The sequence below is a fragment of the Microcebus murinus genome, chromosome 2 (assembly GCF_040939455.1).
Source record: "Microcebus murinus isolate Inina chromosome 2, M.murinus_Inina_mat1.0, whole genome shotgun sequence".
Classification (NCBI taxonomy): domain Eukaryota; kingdom Metazoa; phylum Chordata; class Mammalia; order Primates; family Cheirogaleidae; genus Microcebus; species Microcebus murinus.
The window spans coordinates 7,000,270-7,021,535 of record NC_134105.1 but is presented as its reverse complement, the minus strand read 5'-3'; the positions used below and the strand labels follow the sequence as shown (position 1 = coordinate 7,021,535).

At 54.2% G+C, this 21,266-nt stretch overlaps 1 protein-coding gene across 2 annotated transcripts in view; it reads right to left on the bottom strand.

The window, feature by feature from the left end:
* The window catches only part of TNFRSF8 (TNF receptor superfamily member 8), a 35,398-nt gene extending 15,665 nt beyond the window's left edge, over positions 1-19,733 (bottom strand). Inside the window, exons 1-7 of one of the 2 annotated variants that reach the window (XM_020281684.2) lie at positions 19,581-19,733; positions 15,222-15,312; positions 14,770-14,933; positions 12,312-12,428; positions 9,187-9,339; positions 1,734-1,827; positions 1,277-1,389 (exon numbers count right to left, since the gene is read on the bottom strand). In XM_020281684.2, coding sequence (XP_020137273.2) covers positions 1,277-1,389; positions 1,734-1,827; positions 9,187-9,339; positions 12,312-12,428; positions 14,770-14,933; positions 15,222-15,312; positions 19,581-19,668 — 820 coding nt within the window. In that variant the 5' untranslated portion in view covers positions 19,669-19,733. The remainder of the gene's footprint in view (positions 1-1,276; positions 1,390-1,733; positions 1,828-9,186; positions 9,340-12,311; positions 12,429-14,769; positions 14,934-15,221; positions 15,313-19,580) is intronic. The other variant, XM_075994103.1, reaches the window with a different exon arrangement.
* Between the last annotated feature and the right edge of the window lie 1,533 nt (positions 19,734-21,266).

Here is a 21,266-nt window from a genome sequence, read left to right as displayed (position 1 = left end):
TCCTCCTTCCCCTGGGACACAGATTCCACCATGCCTAACAATATCTGGTCCTTTCCCAAGCCGGGACTGTGTCTGACACAGCCCTAACCCCCCTCGCCTGGCTCCAGGAAGCCACCAATCAACTATTTACAGTTGAGAGAAGAAGGGCAGTTTCTAGAAGGTGAGAAACTGAGGAGTTGAGGAGCCATAATGAAAAAGGAATTGAGATCCAAAAGACCAAAGTCTGTGCCAGACATGGTGGCTCACCCCTGTAATCCCAGCACTTTGGGAAGCTGAGGCTGGATGATGACTTGAGGCCAGGGGTTTGAGACCAGCCTGGCCAATATAGTGAGACCCCCATTGATACAAATAATAAGAATAATAAAAGACCAAAGTCTGGGGGCTATGGGGGAGGGCATGATGTGATGGGCACCTGGTAGCACGTCTGGTGTGGCTAGAGTTGGGGGGCACAGGGGAGAGTCGAGCAGTGAGGATGGGGAAGGGGGTGCTTGAATAAGGTACAACTCCCAGCCAGCCCCTAGACCGTGAGCTCCATGAGGGCAGGCACGGGGTCTGCTCTGCACAGGAGCACGCTCAGGAATGAATGAATCAACAACCCTATGCTGCAGGCACCCTCACTATCTCCATTTTATAAACAAGGGAAACTGAGGCTCGTGAAGGTTCAGTAATGTGTCTGAGGTCACCCCCAGGGTAAATGGCAGAGTCCCAGCTCAGGCCAGGCAGACTCCACAACCCACGCTCTTAACCGCTATCTGGATCTATTTCTCTACATCTCAGCGCTAACTTGCTTCCTTTTTCCCTTTTGTCACTTACAGACATAGTATATCTGGTTATCACTTTTCACATCCACTTTTAGATGTTAAAAAGGTAGTATATGCCAGTTAAGTGCGCCTCAAACATTAACGTGCACATGAACCCCCTCGAGAGCTTGTTAAAATGCAGCTTCTGATTCTGTCGGCCTGGGGAGGGCCCGTAACGGGCTTTTCTAGCAGGTTGTCAAGCCGTGCCCAGGCAGCCAGCCCGGTCCACTTTGAGAACTGCTGACCTAGGAGCTACCGCCACCTAGTGTCAGTATCTAGAACTGCAAGTCTAGAAATTTCCCAGTACCACCTATTTTCTGAGTAGTAATTATGGGCCACGAGGATGATGCTGTGACAAAGGTCTTGTCACAAGAATGAAAGCACAATACAGAAGCCAGACACCACCCCCCTCCCAGGCCACACCCACGAAGGAGAAGCTGCCCTCTCGGCCCGGCAGGGGGGCAGGCAGCCATTACCTGGGTCCAGAATGGGCTTCCCCGTGGAGGAGAGGGAGCCGGTCGGGATGGGCAGCGTCTTGCTGGTCTGGGAGTCCAGCAGGGAGCTCTGGGAGCTCAGGGTGGCGGGGGAGCTGCGGGGAGAGAAGCCCAAGGCAGGAGTGACGATCGGGATGGAAAAAGGGAAGCGTGTGCTCAGGAGTGATTTTCCTTCTCTACAGACTGTGTCACAAGGCCTGGGTCCCCGGATCCTCTGCCCAACGCCCCCGCCAGGCGAGGAGGGCAAGGACTGGGTGTCTAGGCCTTCGGGCTTTCCAGTGGAGGGGACACGTATTCCCCAACATGACTTGCAGGCTTGGCGCAGAGGATGCAGCCCACGCCCACACCACCCAGCCTGGCTGCCCCTAGGCATCCCCTGGGCACGGCGGGGGCAGCCCTGTCCTGCAGCAGCCAAAAGGAGGGAAGGGGCCGGAGTCACCTGGCAGGCGTCTCGCTGCTCCCCGGGGTGGTGCTGCAGTCAGGGTGGGTCCCTGGTGGAGGCGGCTCCAAGGTGGCGTCCCTCACGGCCATACCTGCGGGGTGGGGGGGTGCAACATCTGAGAATCAGTGCCATTGAGCCTGGCGTCTCCAGCAAAGACTTGACCAGCAGACTGGTGACTTCCGGGAGGCAGCGCAGTGCAGACGTCTGTGACACAGGATTCCCGCTGCCACAGTCGCCAAGGCAGTCAGATTTGTGCCTCAAGATCAAAGTGGAGAGGCTGCTGCTCATCTCCAACCTCTGTGATCCCCCAGGAAGGCGGCCCAGGGACTCTAGACCTTCTGATTTTAGTCAAGAGAAACTGAGATTTCCTGATGTTTAAATATATCCTCAATTTTTTAAATTATTTTTTCTTTTAAAATCATCTTTATTGAGGCATAATTTACATACAAGAAAGTATCCCCTAAATGTACAGTTGGATGAGTTCTGGCACATGTAACTGTTATAGAGTCTGATCAAAATAGGCTGGGCATGGTGGCTCACTCCTATAATCTCAGCACTTTGGGAGGCTGAGGTGGGAGGCCAGGTGGGAGGCTTGAGGCCAGGATTTCAAGACTAGCCTGGGAGACATAGGGAGACCTAACTCTACAAAAATAGAGAAATTAGACGGGCATGGTGGTGCACACCTGTAGTCCCAGCTACTTGGGAGGCTGAGGCAGGAGGATCGCTTGAGCCCAGGAATTCTGGGCTGCAGTGAGCTATGATGACGCCACTGCACTCTAGCCCAGGAGACAGAGCAAGACCTTGTCTCAAAAAAAAAAAAAAAAACCAAAAAAAAAAAAAAACGAGAGAATATTCTCGTCACCCCAGAAAGTTCCCTAGTGCCCCTGCTCAATTAGTCCTCCCCCTACCTCCAGACCCAGGCAACAACTGATCTACTGTCCATCACCAGTGATTCATTTGTCTGTTCCAGAATTTCATACAGACGGCATCATTCCGGACGTACTCTCTGGCTGGTGTCTGGCTTCCCTCACTCGGCGCGATGTTTCTGAGAGTTACCCATGTTGCAATTACCAAAAGTCCATTCCTTTTATTGCTTAACAGCACCCCGTTGCATAGACCTCCCACGGCTTACGTGTTCATTCACCGGTGGATGGACATTTGGGGTGTTTCCAGTTTGAAGCTACCATGAATAAGGCAGCTCTGAGCACTTTTGTACACGCCCATGTGGACATTTGACTTCACTTCTCTCGAGCGCCTACGCGGGGTGGCTGGGTCGCTGTGCGGGCCACCTTGCTGCACAGACAGGGAGAACCGCAGGGCTGGAGGACGGTGAGTCCCCGCCCAGAGCGCTCGCCGCCGGGGCCACGGCGCCTCCTGCCTGCGGCCTGGGCACTTTCTTCCCAGCTGAGGATCAACTGCTTTTCTGGGGCAGAACAATGTGGCCCACATTTGAAGCAGATCATGCCCAGCCACTACACCCCTCCTCCCCCACAGCCATGGCGGCAGCACCCCTACTTTGATGTGGTACGAAGCAACCCCCCAACACGCACCTCCCTTCTAAAGAGTTCTCATGACGCCTCTCAGATGTCTGCTAAAACATTTACAAGAGAAAGTGAGGCTACAGCTAGTTTCCTTCTTAGATTGGTGGGTCCTGAGGAACCCTCCTTTTTTGGGGGGTCTCCAAACAGATGCTGTATCTTCCCATGCACTCACCAGACCGTTACCTGAATTAGTCGAAGTCTAGAGGCTGTCAGCTAAGGGGAAGAGGAGGCAATTTGCTGTGATATATTTGCAAATCGGTGTCTGAATCAGCATTTGAAATGTCATGGGGTTTCAGTGACAGTTTACGCTGCAAGGTTTGGAGGAGCTCTTGTGCCTGAACCCGTCAGTGAGCAGAGGGGCTTGCGGCCAGCGGGCTTTAATCTTTCTCCCCCATTTGGGGTCTGGGGCAAGTTTATGGGCTCAGAGGGCGAGGGAAAGGACCTAGGAGTGTTGGCTTCACAGGGTCGGATTGGAGGGCATTAAATGTGGCCATTTACAGCAGTAAGGTACACTGAGGCCGATTTTACCCCTGGATCTCCCGGGCCCAATGGACCCCTCGCTTCTCAGAGTCCCAGCATTTAGGTCCCAGTCATATTCTCGTCTTCTTGGTTCTGAGCTATCGGTTCCAAGAGTCGTTAGAGGTCAAAGCCTTTTCTACTGTACATGCCTGGACACATGGCCTGCAGGTTTTGGCTCTGTCATACCTACAAGGGAACTCGACATCTTGTTATCAACACAGGAGGCCCAGTTTGGGCTGGTCCCACGGTTACAAGCCAACTAACTGTAGCTCCACTCAGCACCATGAGGAGAGAGCCCTCTGAGCGCTCTCCACAGCAGCCTGGCGGAACCAGACAGGCCGAGGTCTGAGCGGCCGCTGGAACACCTGCTGGAATCGGCAACAAACCTGCTGTCTCTCCTGCAAGCACAGAAGGTGGGCCCGGCACTGCCACGCGTCACCTGGAACCTTCCCCCCTTCTCCCTGAGTTGGTGATCCTCCCCCTTTCCTCCTCCTTTCGATCTGCAGGTGAGCAGAGGCTTTGTCTGCCCCTGGTTGCCCGGCCTGTGATCCCTGGTGAGGGCCTGCTGGAAGAGAGGAAAGGAACCCGCCTGCTCTCCGTCTCAGTTTAGGAATTAAAATTAGATACTGTTTAACAGACTAATAGACATCTCTTCAAATCCAAACACTTGACCCTTGAGCCATGTGAACAATGATTTTAGCATAAGGTCAAATGGATTTTCTTCTTGTACATCCGGCAATTGCCTAAAATCACGTGAAATTTCCATCTTCATAATTGGACTATAAATTCCTTGCCAGCCTTTTCTTTTCCCTGGAGTTTTCAATCGCCTGTATTGTCCTTATTGACAAAGGAACAGTGTGCCTTGACTATATCCTCAGGTTTTTCAACTCTACTAATCACGCAATTTATCGAGATTTTCCCTTTTATTACTGAGCCACTCCCTTGGAGGCCTCCACTTTCCTGCTCTGATCCGGCTCAACCGGCCTGCAGCCCAGCTGTCATTCTGGGACTGCTCTTCCTGGCTCTCCCAGGACAGAGTCACTGGTTTCTAGATTCTGTGGGTTTTTTCCTCTTTGGTTTTTGACCCCTTATTTAGCTAGATTACACCTTCAAGTAACTTTCTAAGAGACATACAAGAAGAGTTTTCTGGACCATTGATGTCTGAGCTGTTTTCATACTGCCTTCAAACTTGATTGCAACTTGGCTGGGTAAATTCTAGGTCCGGAACGAGGAAGGGGGAGGTGTAGTCCGGTGGAGAGAGTTCTGGGCTGACCACTAGGATCCTGCATTCCGGCTCCAGCATCAGCCCTGTGCGTCTCCCCGCAGAAGGCGGCGGCTGCATCAGGTCACAGGTGACCAGCTTGGCCTGGCCCTCTGAGACATTCTGTGTGGCCACAGCACAATGACCAGCCACCCCTCCTAGGTATTTACCCATGGGAAACGAAGATATATATCCACCCAATGACTCCGACAAGAATATCCACAGCTGCTTTCGTTCAGGACAGCCCTAAACTGGAAACAACCCGAATGCCACCACTTGATAAACAGGTAAACAAACAGCGGTGCCTCACTGCCTGCAGACGTGGGCAATTCTCCTTCTTCCTTGCCTTGCTCCTGGTAGGGGCGTTTGATCCACAGCCTAATTCACAGGTCAGGCCTGCAGAGAAAGCTAGTCTTCCGCTGTGGGTGTGAGGCCTTGTGCACGCAGTGGCTGTGTCAGGAGGGCCTCGAGAAACGGGGTGCTGAAGACTGGGGCTGGTGGGGGGTGCACGGAGCGAGTGGGGACACTTCTGCAGACATGAGGCCTGGAGCACGCCAGTGTCTGCACTGGGAGGGCCACGCCAAGTGGTCACCGGCCTAGGCTGGTGAGGCCGCTGAGGGACTGCCGGCTCTGGGAGCACCACCAGACGGGCCCTGCCATCCCCCGCGACACGCCCCGCAGACAGATTGCAGACGGGACAAGAAAAAGCAAATGCAGCCACGTGATGGCCACGTCCTCCTGCACCTGCCCTCTAGCGCCCTCTACTGGGGACTCGGGAGCCCAGGCCATGCACGGGGCGTCACACTTTTTATTATTAATATATTAATAAAGCTATTTCTCGTCCTCTGATCTCCTGTTCCTTTTTCAGAGCCTTCTGTGCTCACTTCACGGATGTCATGACTTGATGACTTTTTCTGTGGACATGAATTTAATGTTGCCGAGTTCTCTTCTATTCCTGGATTCATCATTGCTTTGTTAGCAGTAAGATTTTCTGTTTGCGTGCTTTTATTTCTTGTTTTTCTCCTTCATAGGGCTGGTTTTCCTTATAAGTCTGAAGATCTTTGCTGCTCATTCATATTAATTTTAAAAAAGGACTGTGCTGAACATTCCTGTAGTTGGGGCAGGGTGGGGTTCTCCCGCCGTGGTGTCAGTATGTCTCGCTCACAGTGGGTCTCTTCCCTGAGCAGGAGGTCTGCTGGGGGACCCGGGCCCACGGGCGGGGCTGTGAGCTGGCAGTATTCATATCGGGGTGACTGGGCGAGGCTGACCAATTGACAGGTGCACTTCCAAATGCCCGGATAAAGAGGGCTTTACAAGCAGAGTGCCAGCACCCCACTGGTGGCCTGATCTTTCCCTGGATATCCTGTCAGTGTCATCAGCCCAAAAGTTGATTGTTTTTACCAGGGGATAAAAACTCAGGCATCGACACATGCAAAGACATAACCCTGGGGACCGCGGGGCCGGCTGTGGGCTCCAGGCAGTGGCAGGGGAAGTCCGCGGCCAAGCGCTGCAGCGGCTCCAAGAGCACAGTCCTCGTGGCTCCAGTGGCCAGAGGTCCCCACGCTTGTCAGATGCTCTCCAGAGCCCAGCCGGGCCCGCAAAGGACAGCGCCAGGGGCGCTAACTGAACGTGGGCAGGTCAGGAAGACCCGTGGCCGGGGCATCGCTACCATCGGGTGTTTTTCTGGATCTGAAAGTGCCTTCCCTCCAGCCGGAAAGAAAGCGCTGACTTCGGGGTCCACGAACCCCCCAGCGAGGGTTTGACATCTGCATGGGTGAACCCGAGCGGGGGACAGAGACAGCTGCTCAGGCAGCGACGACGTCGTCTGGGGATGTATGCGAAGTAGACGCCGCACTCTCGAGTCCCACCTGCCTCCCTGCTGGGCCGCGGCTCAGTTTCCCCTGTGCGGGTAGAGTCATCTCTCCATTCCCAGTCTGAACACGCACCAGGCTCGGGCACAGCTGCGGAAAATGCGACCGAATACGCTGGAGAAGTTCATCCGTACCTTAGAGAAGCTGAGATGAGGTACAGGCCCGAGGCTCACGACCTGAGAAGACAGCCCGACGTCACAGGAGGCCCGGCACGACTCGGGTGGAGGGCGGTGAAGAATGTAAGCTTTGGGCCTCTGCACCTGCCTGTCAACTTCTCGGACAGAGTCCTCTCGTGCACGTCTGTTCTGAGAGGGAAACCGCAGCTGGTAGACACAGCAGCCGTTCTTTTGGCTTCGAAATATGAAGAGATCTGTCGAGCTCGTCTACGTAACCGATGACACGTACGCCAAGCGACAACTTGGTTAAGAAGGGAACGCCTGCTCCTGAAAGCCCTAGATTGCGATCTGACCATGCCAACCACCAACCAGGGTCTCCTCCGGCACTCGAGGCAGCAGGGAGTGTGCGTCGGGGCGAGAACCTGGCAAGTGCGCAGCAGGACTGAGTCTGCTTGAAGCTGGCCATTCTTGAAATATCTTCCTTGACTGACAGCTGCAGGGGCTTGCTGCCTGGCAAACCAGACTCGAGCAGGCGCTTCCGGCCGGAAACTCCTGCTGCGTTTACTGGCTGTTCATAAGTGAGACTGTGCCTTGCGGAGTGAGCTACATAAGGCACCCCTTGAGGTCCCCCTTGAGGTGCCCCATAGACCTCAGCAGGCGATTGGGGGGAGGTGCAAGACCTCAAAGGACCTGCATGTGGCCCTCATGGAAGCACCCACAGCTCTTCCTCTGCAAGAAGCTGCAGAACCGAAGCACTTGCAGAACTTAACCTCCGGATCAGCAGAACCGCTCTTAATACTCACAGGTTCCTGCAGGTTGGGTCAGCTGATGTTGCCAAAATATAGACGGCCTTTTTAAATGTAAATGTATTTAGGTTCCCTTAGACTTTACTAGCTTGTGATGCAGTCTAACATTTTTAAAAAAATCAGCAGGCCGGGCGCAGTGGCTCACTGCCTGTTAATCCTAGCACTCTGGGAGGCTGAGGCAGGAGGATCGCTTGAGCTCAGGAGTTCAAGACCAGACTGAACAAAAGCAAGACCCCATCTCTACAAAATAAATAATAATAATTTAAAAATAGAGAATAAACAAGTTGCCTTATGGGAAAAAAAACAAAAAACAAAACAAAACCTCAGGCATCATCTATGTAGACTGGTCAAAGCCCAAGCCATTGTCATAAATTTTTAAATTTTATTTTCGAGATGTGGTCACAGCCCCCTGCACTTCTCAGCCCCCGCTTCCCACCCACCTACGTGCTCCTTGCCTGTTGGGAGCCCAGAGCCTCCTGAGGTCTGTCAAGCAGGTGGCCTCACTCCCTGCAGCAGTGACCCGCGGTGGGCTTCCCCCACTCAGTTGTGTCACCAACCTTCCATTTGTTTTCCACTTTCTAGAAACTTGGTGAAATTTCTCATCTGCTGATGAGCCCATTTTTTACTTTTTCTTTTTTTCTTTTTATTTATTTATTTATTGAGACAGAGTCTCACTCTGCTGTCCCAGCTAGAGTGCCGTGGCGTCAGCCCAGCTCACAGCAACCTCAAACTCCTGCCTCAGCCTCCCGAGTAGCTGGGACTACAGGCATGCGCCACCATGCCCGGCTAATGTTTTCTATATATTTTTAGTTGGCCAATTAATTTCTTTCTATTTTTAGTAGAGACGGGGGTCTCGCTCTTGCTCAGGCTGGTCTCAAACTCCTGACCTTGAGCGATCCGCCCTCCTCGGCCTCCCAGAGTGCTAGGATTGCAGGCGTGAGCCACCACGCCCGGCCAGAGCCCGTTTTTTAAGGAACTGTCAGGGGCTGCCATCGTCCTGCACGCTGGCCAAGCCCACCGTCTTGGAAATCTCTTCGGAAACTTTATATTCCCCTCGAGGAGCCATCGGAACAGCCGTGCAAACGAGTCACCATTTTACCAGCCCAATAAGGTCAGGAAGAAGACTTTTTGAAAAATATCGTCAGAACCTCTCACCGACATGCCAGATCTGGATCTTATTATCCCATTCGCTGGGTCTGACTCCTCAGACGGCAAGCAGAGCCCACAGCTGACCTGGCTATCGGCCGGGGTGGGGGGTGGCTGGCCGGGTTGGGGGTGGGGAGAGGCACAGCAGGCGGGGCCCAGGCCTCGGCCCCCCCGGCTGGGGACTGCTTACCCCGGGGCTCCGCGGCCATCCCGGGCGGGCAGGCGGGGCGGGCGACGCAGCGGGCACAGGAGTTGGTGGCTGACGTGGCGCAGAGCATGCCGGGCCGACACTCGCAGACGCGGGAGGAGTTCCAGGAGCACGGCGTCTTCTCCACAAGGTCATCTGAGGAGCACAGAGAGAGTCACGGGGAAGGGCAAGGGCGGGGGGTGCAAGAGGGGGTCCCCAGGAGGACAGGGAAGCCGTTGCCCAGGGCTCGTCCAACAAGAGAATAAATGCTCATTTGACTTTTCCATCGAGCAGATCTCCTGGCATGCTCGAAATAGTCACGCTGAGTAAGAGTCAGACAGAAAAGGAGGACAGGCCGGGTGTGGCGGCGGCTCACGCCTGTAATCCTGGCATTTTGGGAGGCCCAGGCGGGAGAATCGCTTGAGACCAGGAGTTCCAGACCAGCCTGGGCAACATAGTGAGTCCCTGTCTCTACAAAAAATAATGAAGAAAAGAAAATTAGCCGAGCATAGTGGAACACACCTCCCAGCTACTTGGGAGGCTCAGGCAGGGGGTTCACTTGAGCCCAGGAGCTGGAGGCCACAGTGAGCCATGATGACAGCACCGCACTCCAGACTGGGCAACGGAGCGAGACTCCGTCTCAGGAGGGAAAAAAAAAGAGGACATTCTTGTGTTCCGTTTATATGTTAATAAAATTCTAGCAAATGCAAGCTGAGCAGAATGATTGCCTGGGAATGGGGGTGGGGCGGGCATGGTGGGAGGGATGACAGGAGCTCCAGGAAACTTTGACGGGGGTGGCCGGACACACAGCCACGTGCGCACGTCAAAACTTACCAATTGCACACACGTGCGCTTTACTGTATATCAGCTACACCTCCGTAAGCTGTCGAAAGGAAATCGCCAGGGCACGGGGTGAGTGGGGGCAGACGAGCCAAGACCGGCCAGGACGCGGTCATTGTTTCTAGCTGGGTGACAGTATACAGCCGTTTCTTTTTTTGGCAAGCATGAAAATGAGATTTACTGAGGAAGGGAAGATAGGATTCCAGCGCAAGAGCAAGATGTAGGTTTACAGAGCATGGGACATACGCCACACAGGACAACCGGGCCCACTGTCGCAGCTAAGCCAGAGACAAAGGAAGGGTGCAAAGGAGGGTGCACAGCCTTTTCTGACTCTCCACGTCCGAAATTTCTATAAGTCACTTTTCCAAAAACAAAAATTAAAACGTTACAGGTATTATAAAAGAAAAAGTGTGATAATGCCTGTGTATATGTTTGGGGCTATCTCCCACGTGTGGGTAAAGACAGAATTACTGCAACAGTAGACGAGGCAAGGGTGACTTGCTCCACAGGAACATTTCTGAGTCAGCAGATGCTTAGGGACCCGGCACAATTAACAGTAAGGTCCACACGGTCTCTTCTTGCAACCTCCAGAGAGAGGAAACTGAGCAGGATTTAGGGAATTTGTGCAAAGGGCATGAGTGGGCAGTGAATGAGAAGATTTGAGACGATGGCAGCTATTATCATTATTACAGCTTTTAAGATAACCGAGTGCGTGTGAGACGTATTCTTGGTACTCTAACCAGATTGACCTACAGTAACCTATTTAATTCCCACAACTCTCTAAGATAGACACTACTATTGTGCCCATTTTGCAGGTGAGAAAACTGAGGCACAGAGAGGTTAAGCCACTTGCCTGAGTTTCTAAGCGATCCAGTGGGAGAGCCAAGATCTGCACCCGGGCCCTCAGGCTCTAGAGCCCGTGCCCTCAGCCACCACACTCCCCTCCACTGCCTTGCAGGGCTTCAGTGGGGAGAGCTGAAGGAATGCTTGGGCCCATCTCTTGTTTCTCCATCTGACACGGTGGCTGTGGCAGATTGTGCTTTCCCCACAATGGCCAGAGTGGTGCTTCTGGCCCTGTCTGCTCTTCCAGAGCCTGCTGCTTCCCGTCAAGAAGTGCGCTGCCTTCCTTCGCTTGGTCTCCAGTGAGACTCGGGGCTGCCTGGCGGGCAGGGGGCGTGGCAGTCACGCCGCGTGACCTCTGAGACTGGGTGAAAGGAGATATGGCCACCGCCGTTCTCCGTCTGCCTCTGTCTCTCTCAGGACATTGGCCTTTAGAGCCCAGCCCCCAGACCACGCGGAGCCCAAGGAGAGCCGCACGGAGGGCCCGGGGCCCAGGCCAGGAGTCGACACCGGCCCCACGACGCGCGGAGGAATGAGCCCTGACCTGATCGCAGCCTCTGGCCTTTGGGCCTCCAGCGGAGGCCGCAGATGCTGTAGAGCGGAGACGAGCTGCCCTCACGGTGCCCCGTCTGAATTCTGACCCACAGAGTCCACGAACACAAAGAATGGTTTGTTTTCCCCCCGCTAGGTTTTGAGGAAATATGCCACGTAGCCTTAGCAACGGGGACAGAGGCCTGCGACGCCAACAGTCTGAGCGTTCGCCCCTCCGCGCGGCCTCCCCCGGCTCTGGGCTGCACGGCCGGGTGAAGAAACCCTGACACGAGGCAGAATCACACGTTCCCAGTGGCCTCCCCGAGCGGCCGGGGCGTCTCCAGCCATCATGGCCCGGGACCTGGGCGGCTGCCCTGTCCTGTGTGGACTCACGGACATCACAGGGACGGCTGCAGGGAAAGCCCCGTGTCCCCGTCCTGTCGCCACCAGCAAGTGCTGGTCACAGGTGGGCTTGGAGAGGCAGCTCACCAGGGTGACAAGAGCCCAGCACCTGGTGGCAGGGTCGCCTGGCTTCCAGCTCCAGCCCATGGCCTCTGTTAGTCCCCTCACTTCCCAAAGCCTCAGTTTCCTCTTCTGTAAGATGGAGAGAACCTCAATCCCTGCCGTGCGGGGTAGTTACAAAAGTTCTGAGACGAGTCTGGAACAGGCAGGTGATTCATAAATGTTTCCAGGAAGGAGGGGACAAGCAAACGAAAGCTCTCTGAAAAGGGGGGGCCGCCAGTAAAGCCCCGGGAATGTGAGAGGAGTCACTGGAAGTTGACGGAGAGGTCAAGCGGGGCTCCCAGGGCTGAGCAGGCAGAAGCAGAGACGGGTTTCCCCACCGCAGAGTCGCCGCCTCTCCTCCGGGACCCCGAGCTCCCCAGAAGGAGCCCTGGGAGGGAGGACGAGGCCCTTACCCCGGGAGCAGGTCACGCAGGCCGTGCAGCGGCCGGCCCCGTCCAGGTAGTAGTCGGGCTCGCACAGCTTCCTGCAGTCGGCGGAGCCCTGCGGGCACGGCTGCGGCGGGGACGGTCCTGGGAAAAGAAGCAGCGAAGCTCCGGGCCAGGCTGCCTTGGCACAGGCCTCCCCCACCCCCATCCCTGCAGCCCCCGACCCCCACGGCCAGCTCCCAACCCCCCACGGCCAGATCAGTCCTGCCCCTCGGGGTTCGGAGGCTCCGAGAGGGAAGGACGTCAGCCGCGCTGCAGGCAGGAGCAGGGCGCTAGCTGCCCCAACAGCCCTGCCTCCCGCCCCCTCCCTCCGCTGCCGTGCCAGAGCCCTCCCCTGGTCCCATGGGAGCTGTCGCTTGTGCACTCCAAACTTGGGAGGCAGCTTTCCCGTGTGCCCAGCCACAAGGCAAGGACATCCACCATCGTCACTTCCATTCAGGATGGTGCAGGGGTGCCCGCCGAGGCGGCAAGGCAAGAGAAAGAAACACGAGTGACAAGGCTCACAAAGGAGGATGCCAAGCCGCCGCACCCACAGACGGCCACCTGAGGGCAGACGCCCCCGAATAATCCGCGGGCGCACTGCTGCAATGAGTGAGCGCTTGGCGAGGAAGCTGGACATCATGTCACTGCCTCGACATCAGTTGGATTTCTCTATGCTAGGTTGGACCCTGTGAAATTTCTGTTGTTCGCATGGTTCAAAATAATATCAACCAACAAGAAAGATAACATGGAATGTTGAAAAAGATGGTTTACATAAGGGGTCCTCAAGCTTTTTAAACAGGGGGCCAGTTCACTGTCCCTCAGACCGTTGGACGGCCGGACTATAGCTTTAAAAAAACTATGAACAAATTCCTATGCACACTGCACATATCTTATTTTGACATCAAAAAACAAATGGGCAAAAACACCCGCATGTGGCCCGTAGGCCGTAGTTTGAGGACGCCTGGTTCACATCATCATGAGAAACATTCCTTCTAAGCCGACCTATAGATTCAGTGCAACCCCCATCAAAATCCCAACAGGACATTTTGTGGAATTTGAAAAGCTGATGCTAAAAAGTACATGGAAATGCAAACTACTAAGAATACTGAATACACAGGAACACAACTTCAGTATTCTCTGTACTGAAGCACAGAGTTGGAGCAGTTGCTCAACCGTCTATCAAGATTTGTTAAAAAAAAAAAAAAAAGACAGTAACGGAGACAGTGTGGTGTTCACACAGAATAAATAAAAAGACCGATGGGGTAGAATACAGAGTCCACAATCACCGCCACAAATTTGTGGACGCCTGGTTTACAGCAGAGATGGCCCATGAAACAGTGGGGCAGGGCGCGAGAAACGGCGTGGTTCAACCACATGTCCGCGTGGACCACTGCCGCACACCACACAGAAAAGTCAAGAGGCACAGCAGACCTAAATGTGAAAGGGAAAGCAACAGTGACCCTAAAAAACAAATGTAGGGTGTCTTTGAGGCTTCCGGTTGAAAAAGACTTCCCAGGCAGGACACAGACAGCACTAGCCATAAAGGAAAAGATTGATCAATCTGACTACATTAAACCTAAGAACATCTCTTCATCAAAAGATACCCGAAAGACCAGCCTGAGCAACACAGCGAGACCCCATCTCTACAAAAAATAGAAAAATTAGCTGGACGTGGTGGCGCATGCCTGTAGTCCCAGCTACTCGGGAAGCTGAGGCAGGAGGATCACTTGAGCCCAGGAGGTTGAGGCTACAGTGAGCGATGATGACGTCACTATACTATACCCAGGGCAACAGAGCGAGACTCTGTCTCCAAAAAAAAAAAGAAAAAGATACTGAGAAGTCAAGCCACAGGACAGGAGAAGATAGGCTTGAACCTAGAAGGCTTGAACCCAGAATTATAAGAAGTTCTATAAATCAATTATTTTTTAAAAACCAACTCAAGAGAAATGAAAACATACATTCACACAAAGACTTGTTTTTCGTTATTCATTGTAGCCAGAAAGTGGAAACAGCCCAAATATCCAAAAGCTGTTTGGGTAAACAGAGCATGGTATAGCTACGCAGTGGAAAGCTATTCAATCATAAAAAGGAACGAACTGAGAGCCCGACCCGTTGCCATGGGAACTGGAATTGCACCCGGTGCACGCGTGCAGAGGCTGGCCTGCTCCGGCACAGGGGCCACGACAGCAGGGGGACAGCGCCCAGCACCTGGCTCACGGGAGGCCCTAGCGCTTCTGGCAAACGGACGAGCCCTTACGGTGCCGACCTCTGGCCCTCGGCGCCTTCAGCCCCAGGAGATCAGCCCCCGAGACCCTCTTGTCTCCCCGCTGGGAAAGGAGCACAGCCCAGTGTCCACCTGCCCCGACCACCGCCACGTACGGGCTGTCCACCAGTCGGCCCCCGCTGCCCCGGGAGACGACCCACAGCTTCGCGAGGAAATTACCTGGACGGGAACTAGGCTTCCCCGCAGAGGAGGGGGAGCTGGGAGCCCCTGCCAGTTTGGAAGCGTCTTCTGGGGCAAGGGAGGTGCCCCCTCTAAGAAGTGTGGTCCTGACGTTGGAGGCTGCCGGGGTCGTCGGGGTGGGCTCGGCCTGCAGGATGCTGCTGCTGGGGAAGAAGCCAGAGGTGGGACTGACACTCGCCCAGTGGGGCAAGGGAGGCCTGTGCTCAGGGGACGACAGTTTCTATAGCGACAGGGTCCCGGACCCTCTGCCCACAGCCTCCGGCAGGCCCACCATAAGCTCCCAGGAGTAAGGGCTGGACACACAGCTGGGTGGCAAAGGACGTAGGGCGTGGCAGAGAGGACCCTGGAGTCCTGACACCATGGGCTGAACCCCACCTGCACCCGCAGCCCAGCTGTGCCCTGGGAGGGAGGTCACAGGGCCGGGGAGTCACCTGGTGGGCTCCTTGCAGTCCTCCGGGCTGGAGCAGGCAGGGCTGGTCCCTGGGGAAGGCAGCTCACAGACGGTGTCCTTCTCCGCTGTGCCTGCGGGATGTGCCAATGCTTTCAGACAGACCCCCAGGAACACAATTTTCACTGCCACGAGCCAGAGTCGGGGATGGGAAACCCGGTGGTCACCTGGAGTTTGCGCCTGCCCGGCACCCACTCCCCTTTGGAGTAAAGCAGCCCGATCCGCCCTGAGGAATCACTCTCCCCTGACCTCGGGCTCTGTGGTCGGGGGCCAGGACTGACTCAACACCCTTCCAGGAATAGCCGTGTGACCAGACTGGGCCAATCGGTCCATTCGTCCCTCTGGCCATGATGGACTGGCACGTGCCCCAACCCACGCCCAGACGCAATGGCAAGGTTTCGGTTTTGGATATTGAAAATGTAGGAAGGAGCAGCTGTCTGTCCACTGGGGTTGGGCAGGAAGCAAGCCTAGAGCTGCTGGGAAGCGTCTTACAGACAGACCAGCGCAGAAGGAAGCAGGTATGAGAGCTCCTGGATCCAGCCATGCCTGAAACTACACACAGCTATCCTCAGACCTTTTAGTTACATGTGCTGAAAAGTTTGGGATTGTGTTAGTTGTAATCCAGAGAGTCCTGAAGAACACTGAATGGAAGCAGGGTGGAGAGGGAAACACGCACTTTCCACCAAGTGCCCTTGAGTTGGCCTGCCACGTTCTCCCGCGCCAGGAAGTCAAATGGTAACAATACGCTCTCCACAAGGGGGTGCAAGTGAGCTGCCCGCCGCACTGCGTGACATACAGTAAAGGCTGTGCCCTTTTCCCCATCGGGACTCCTGTCCCGCCCTTAGAAAGGATTACTCTCTGGAGGTCCCCAGGGCGGCGGTACGAGCAGTGCTGCCTCTCTTGTGTCTCTGCAGCGTGGTGGAGTGACAAGACCTGTGCTTAGACGTTCGCCCCCCGCTCTGTGTTCTCGGGCCATTTACCTGCCATCTCTCTCTGGACCTTGATTTCCCCACGTGGAAAATGGGACTAATACAGTGCACCTTACGCAGATAGAATTTCAAGAGAGAAACCTGTGAAAGCTCTTAGCACGGCACTCGGCTACGAGCTGAATGGAAGGCAGAAACCACTTTCCATTTTACAACTGGAAAAGCTGAAGCCCTGAGAGTCGCCCCGTGGCAGAGTCCACACGGGACTCAAGAAATTAACTAGGGTTTGGCAGCCGAAGCTGGAGCACTTCTCGAGCAGTGCTGTTCGACGAAATATGATGTGAATCACATATGTCGGTTTACATTTTTTAGGAGCCACATTTAAAAAGGTAAAAAAAAAAAAAAAAAAGAGGCTGGGCACGGTGAACCTGTAATTTCGGCACTTTGGGAGGCCGAGGCAGGAGGATTGCTTGAGACCAGAAGTTCAAGACCAGCCTGGGCATAAGCGAAAAAATAGAAAAATTAGCCGGGTGTGGTGGCACACGCCTGTAGTCCCAGCTGCTCGGGAGGCTGGAGTACATAGAGGACACTTGGAGCCCAGGAGTTAGAGGTTGCAGTGAGCCGTGATGATGCCACTATACTCTAACCAAGGCAACAGAATGAGACACTGTCTCAAAAAAAAAAAAAAGAAAGAAAACAGGTGAGATTCATTTTAATAATATATCTATTTAAGCTAATATATCTAAAACATCATGTCAGCAGGTAATCAATATAAAAAATAATAAATGTTTTACATTCTTTTTCCATCCTACGTCTTTGAAAGCCAGCGTGTATTATACTTACAGCACTTTTCAGTGCAGACTTAGCCGCATCTTAGGGCCCCATGACGTCATGTGGCCACACCGGGCCGCAGGGGTCCCGGGGCATCAAAGGGAGGCCTCTGCTGCCACCACGTGGCAGTCACAGGAACACCCACAGACAGCCCCCAGCCAGCTGGAAGCCCATCCCAAGAGCCCTGGCTGGAACAGCTGAACTCAGGCTGCTCTTCACAGAGATGGTAGCATTTCCAAGCTCCACCTCCTCATTTTACAGCTGAGGCTACTGAGGTCCAGAGAGGGGGGTAACATGCCCCACAGATGCAAAGCTTTGCAAACTCCCAGGTGTCTAAAGGCCAGGCCAGAGCGCCCTCCGCTCCACCACTCTGGCCCTGCTTGCAGGTGGAGGGCATTCCCACACCCTTAGCAGAGTGCTCTTCTGTGACCACGGGGAATTTGACCAGATTGGATCCCCCACCCCCACCCCCAGCTTGCGTCTCCCTGTCAGGGGCCTCCTATCACTCAACGAGTATCTATGAAGAGCAGATTGTGTGCCTGGCACTTGATTAGCCAGCGGGGCCACGCTGGTGAGCACAGTGGCCGTGGCCTCTGCCCTCACGAAGCCTCTAGCCTAGGGAGGGAGACGGGCATTGACTAAACCATGACAGAGACAGACGTGTGCATCCACGTTTGCGCCCAGGGCTGCAGGCTTCCCCAGCGAGGGGACGGGGAAGGACCCTTGGACGGAGAGCTCAACACTGAGTGGGGTTTGACTCAGTGAACGGGGAGGGAAGGGTGTCCCCGACAGAAGGAACAGCATGCGCAAAGGCTTGGTGGGCGGGAGAAGCATGCGTGTCCAGGGACCTGAAAGGAGCAGACCAGGTGGCCCCAGGGAGCCAGCGCCGGTGCTGCCAGCTGAGGCCGGGCGGCAGGGGCTGTGCCAGGATCACGTGCTGAGACTCCGATTCCAGGAAGATGGAGGAGACACACTTTTCCCTATTCCTCGCCAAGAACAGCCAAAAGCCCTGGACGTTATGTACAAAACAAATGGAATAAGACTCTGGAAGGTAAAGAGAGGAAGGCAGATCAGCCAGGGACTTTAGGACCAGAGGAGTGACATAGTGGAGGTCCTGGGAGTTTTCTCTTTGCTTCATAAATCCCAGGCTTGGGGCTGAAGAAGCAGGCGACCCAGAAACACCAATGCGCACAGTTTTTAAAGCTGGGCACCATGGCTCACGCCTGTAATCCTAGCACTCTGGGAGGCCGAGGCGGGCAGATTGCTCGAGGTCAGGAATTCGAAACCAGCCTGAGCAAGAGCAAGACCCCGTCTCTAAATAGAAAGAAATTAATTGGCCAAATAATATATATAGAAAAAATTAGCCGGGCATGGTGGCGCATGCCTGTAGTCCCAGCTACTCGGGAGGCTGAGGCAGGAGGATCGCTTGAGCCCAGGAGATTGAGGTTGCTGTGAGCTAGGCTGACACCACGGCGCTCACTCTAGCCTGAACAACAAAGTGAGACTCGGTCTCAAAAAAAAAACAAAACAAAAAAACTGGGCACCAATGAGCAGATTCTTTTTAAAGTTGCTCAAGGAGCCTGCAATCTCTTGCCAAAGGATTGTGTCCTTATCCTTAGAGTAATGGGGAGACACCAAAGCATTTTATGCGTGCATGTCATAGGGGCCAGACTTGGCTTTGCAAGGGCCACTCTGGCTTCTGCCATGGGGGAGGGATGAGAGGAGGAATTGGGGGTGCTGGGATGGGAGAGATGATTGGGGCCACGCCTACAGGACTGGGCTGGCTATGGGGGGAAAGGGAAGGGATGAGGGAGAGGGACAGGGGAGACCGACAGTCCCCAGGTTTATGAAGCAGGACACGGGACTCCAGAGAAGGACCAGGTTGGGGGAGGGGGTCGCAGGCTCAATTTTGGCACTTTTCTCCCCAGTGGACACGTGGCTGCCTCTGATCCCATCTCGCCCCTCTCCCTGCACTCCGCAGCTGTGATCCCTATTCTGGGGTGTGGCCCAAAGGCCACCCACTCCTCAGGCCTCCCTTCTGAAAGAGCTTCTTAAAGCCACTCAGACAGGACTATGGCCTTTACCTTTTCTCTGGCCATGAGCCCCTCCCTTCTACTGTCAGAAAATCAGAAGCCCAGAGACGTAAGGAGCTTGCCCGAGGTCTAACAGAGCAAGTTGGAAAAGAAACTCGTGTTTCTCAGCCTGCAGCCTGGAGCCCGTCTCTTGGCACCTCTAACTCCCAAAGCCCCAAATCTGAAAGGAGGAAACCAGTGCAATCTTTCAGGAAACTCCCAGAACAGAGATGTGAGGCTTCCTTTTTGTTTATGGGGGATCGGAGAACGGTCCGAGCTGCAAACCACCCCCAGCCCTCCTCCCGCCAGGCCTGTGCCTCGGGCCAGCTGGGTGTCGCTCTGCCTGGAGCACAAGGTGCGGGACACCCCCGGCCATCTCGAAAGGAGACACCGTGTGTCCATCGGGCTCCAGGAAGCAGGCGGCTGGAAGCCATCCGTGCGTTGGGGTAGGGACGCAGCAGCAGCAGCAGCAGCAGCACAGATCTTGGTGCCGCTGAGGGTGGGGACACTTACCCGGGAACTTGACGATCTGCCCTCTTGGGCAAACCGAGTGGTGGAAGCAGCGGGCACAGGAGTTGGTGGCTGACGTGACGCAGAACATGCCAGGCTTACATTCGCAGACGCGGGAGGAGTTCCATGCGCACGGCCTCTTCTCCACGAGTTCGGCTAGGGGACATAGAGAGGGGTCACAGAGGGGACAGGGGGACGGTAAGGGCAGGGGGCCAGGGAACCCCCAGGGACAGTCCAGCACGCTGCCGTGGCCTCTGTTGTTCCGGGCAGCTGGTGGCTCGGCTCTTGTGCTCAGCGTGTTCCTGGGATGGGGACGAGAGGGCAGGCGGGGTCCTCGAGGTAGCCTCCACCTCCCGGCCCACCTCCCTGGTGCCCACTAAAATTGGATTAAAAACAAATTAATGCCCCAATTTAAAAATAGGCAAAGAAAATACAGAGATGCTTTCCAGATGTACTAGTGAACAAAAATATAAGAAAAGAAAAAAAAAGAAAGAAAATACAGAGGGACCTTAGATGGATATTGCTACGTGAAAGAGGCCAGTCTGAAAAGGCTGCACACTGCGATTCCAATGTCTACATGACATTCTGGAAAAGATCAAAGTATAGACAGCAAAAAGATCCATGGCTGCCAGAGGTTCGGGGGAGAGAAGAATGAACCGCTGGAGCTCAGGCGATATTTGCGGCAGTGAAAATATTCTATATGATACTGTGATGGGGACACACGTCCTTATACGTTTGTCAAAAGCTACAGGATGTGCAACGCCAATGCTAATGTAAACTAGGATTTCAGTGACAATAATGTATCAGCATAGGTTCGGCAACTGTAACAAATGTAACACACTAATGAAAGAGTTAATAGTGAAACGGGGTGGAGCATGGAGAGGGGGTATCTGGGAAATTTGTACCTTCTGTTCAATTTTTCTATAAACCTAAAACTGCTTTGAAAAATAAAATGTATTAATTTTTTTTAAATGGACAAAGGATTTTTTTTTTTTTTTGAGACAGAGTTTCGCTTTGCTGCCCAGGCTAGAGTGAGTACTGTGGCGTCAGCCTAGCTCACAGCAACCTCAAACTCCTGGGCTCAAGCAATCCTCCTGCCTCAGCCTCCCGAGTAGCTAGGACTACAGGCATGCGCCACCATGCCCGGCTGATTTTTTCTATATATATTAGTTGGTCAATTAATTTCTTTCTATTTATAGTAGAGACGGGGGTCTCGCTCTCGCTCAGGCTGGTCTCAAATTCCTGACCTCGAGCAGTCCTCCCGCCTCGGCCTCCCAGAGTGCTAGGATGACAGGCGTGAGCCACCGCACCCGGCCTTAAATGGACAAAGAATTTAAGGAGACATTTCTCCAAGGAAGAGACACAAATGGTTATTAAAGTGCATGAAAACATGCTCAACATCATTAGTCATCAGGGAAATGCAAATCAAAGCCACAAGGAGGCCCCACTTCATAGCCACGAGGATGGCTAGAATCAAAAAGACAGATAATCAGTTCTGGTGAGGACGGAGAGAAATTGGGATCCTCATACATTGCTAGTGGCAATGTAGACTAGTACAGCACTGTGCCAACCAATTTGGACAGCTCCTCAAAACCTAAACACGAGGCCGGGCAAGGTGGCTCACGCCTATAATCCTAGCACTCTGGGAGGCCGAGGCGGGAGGACTGCTTGAGCTCAGGAGTTCGAGAC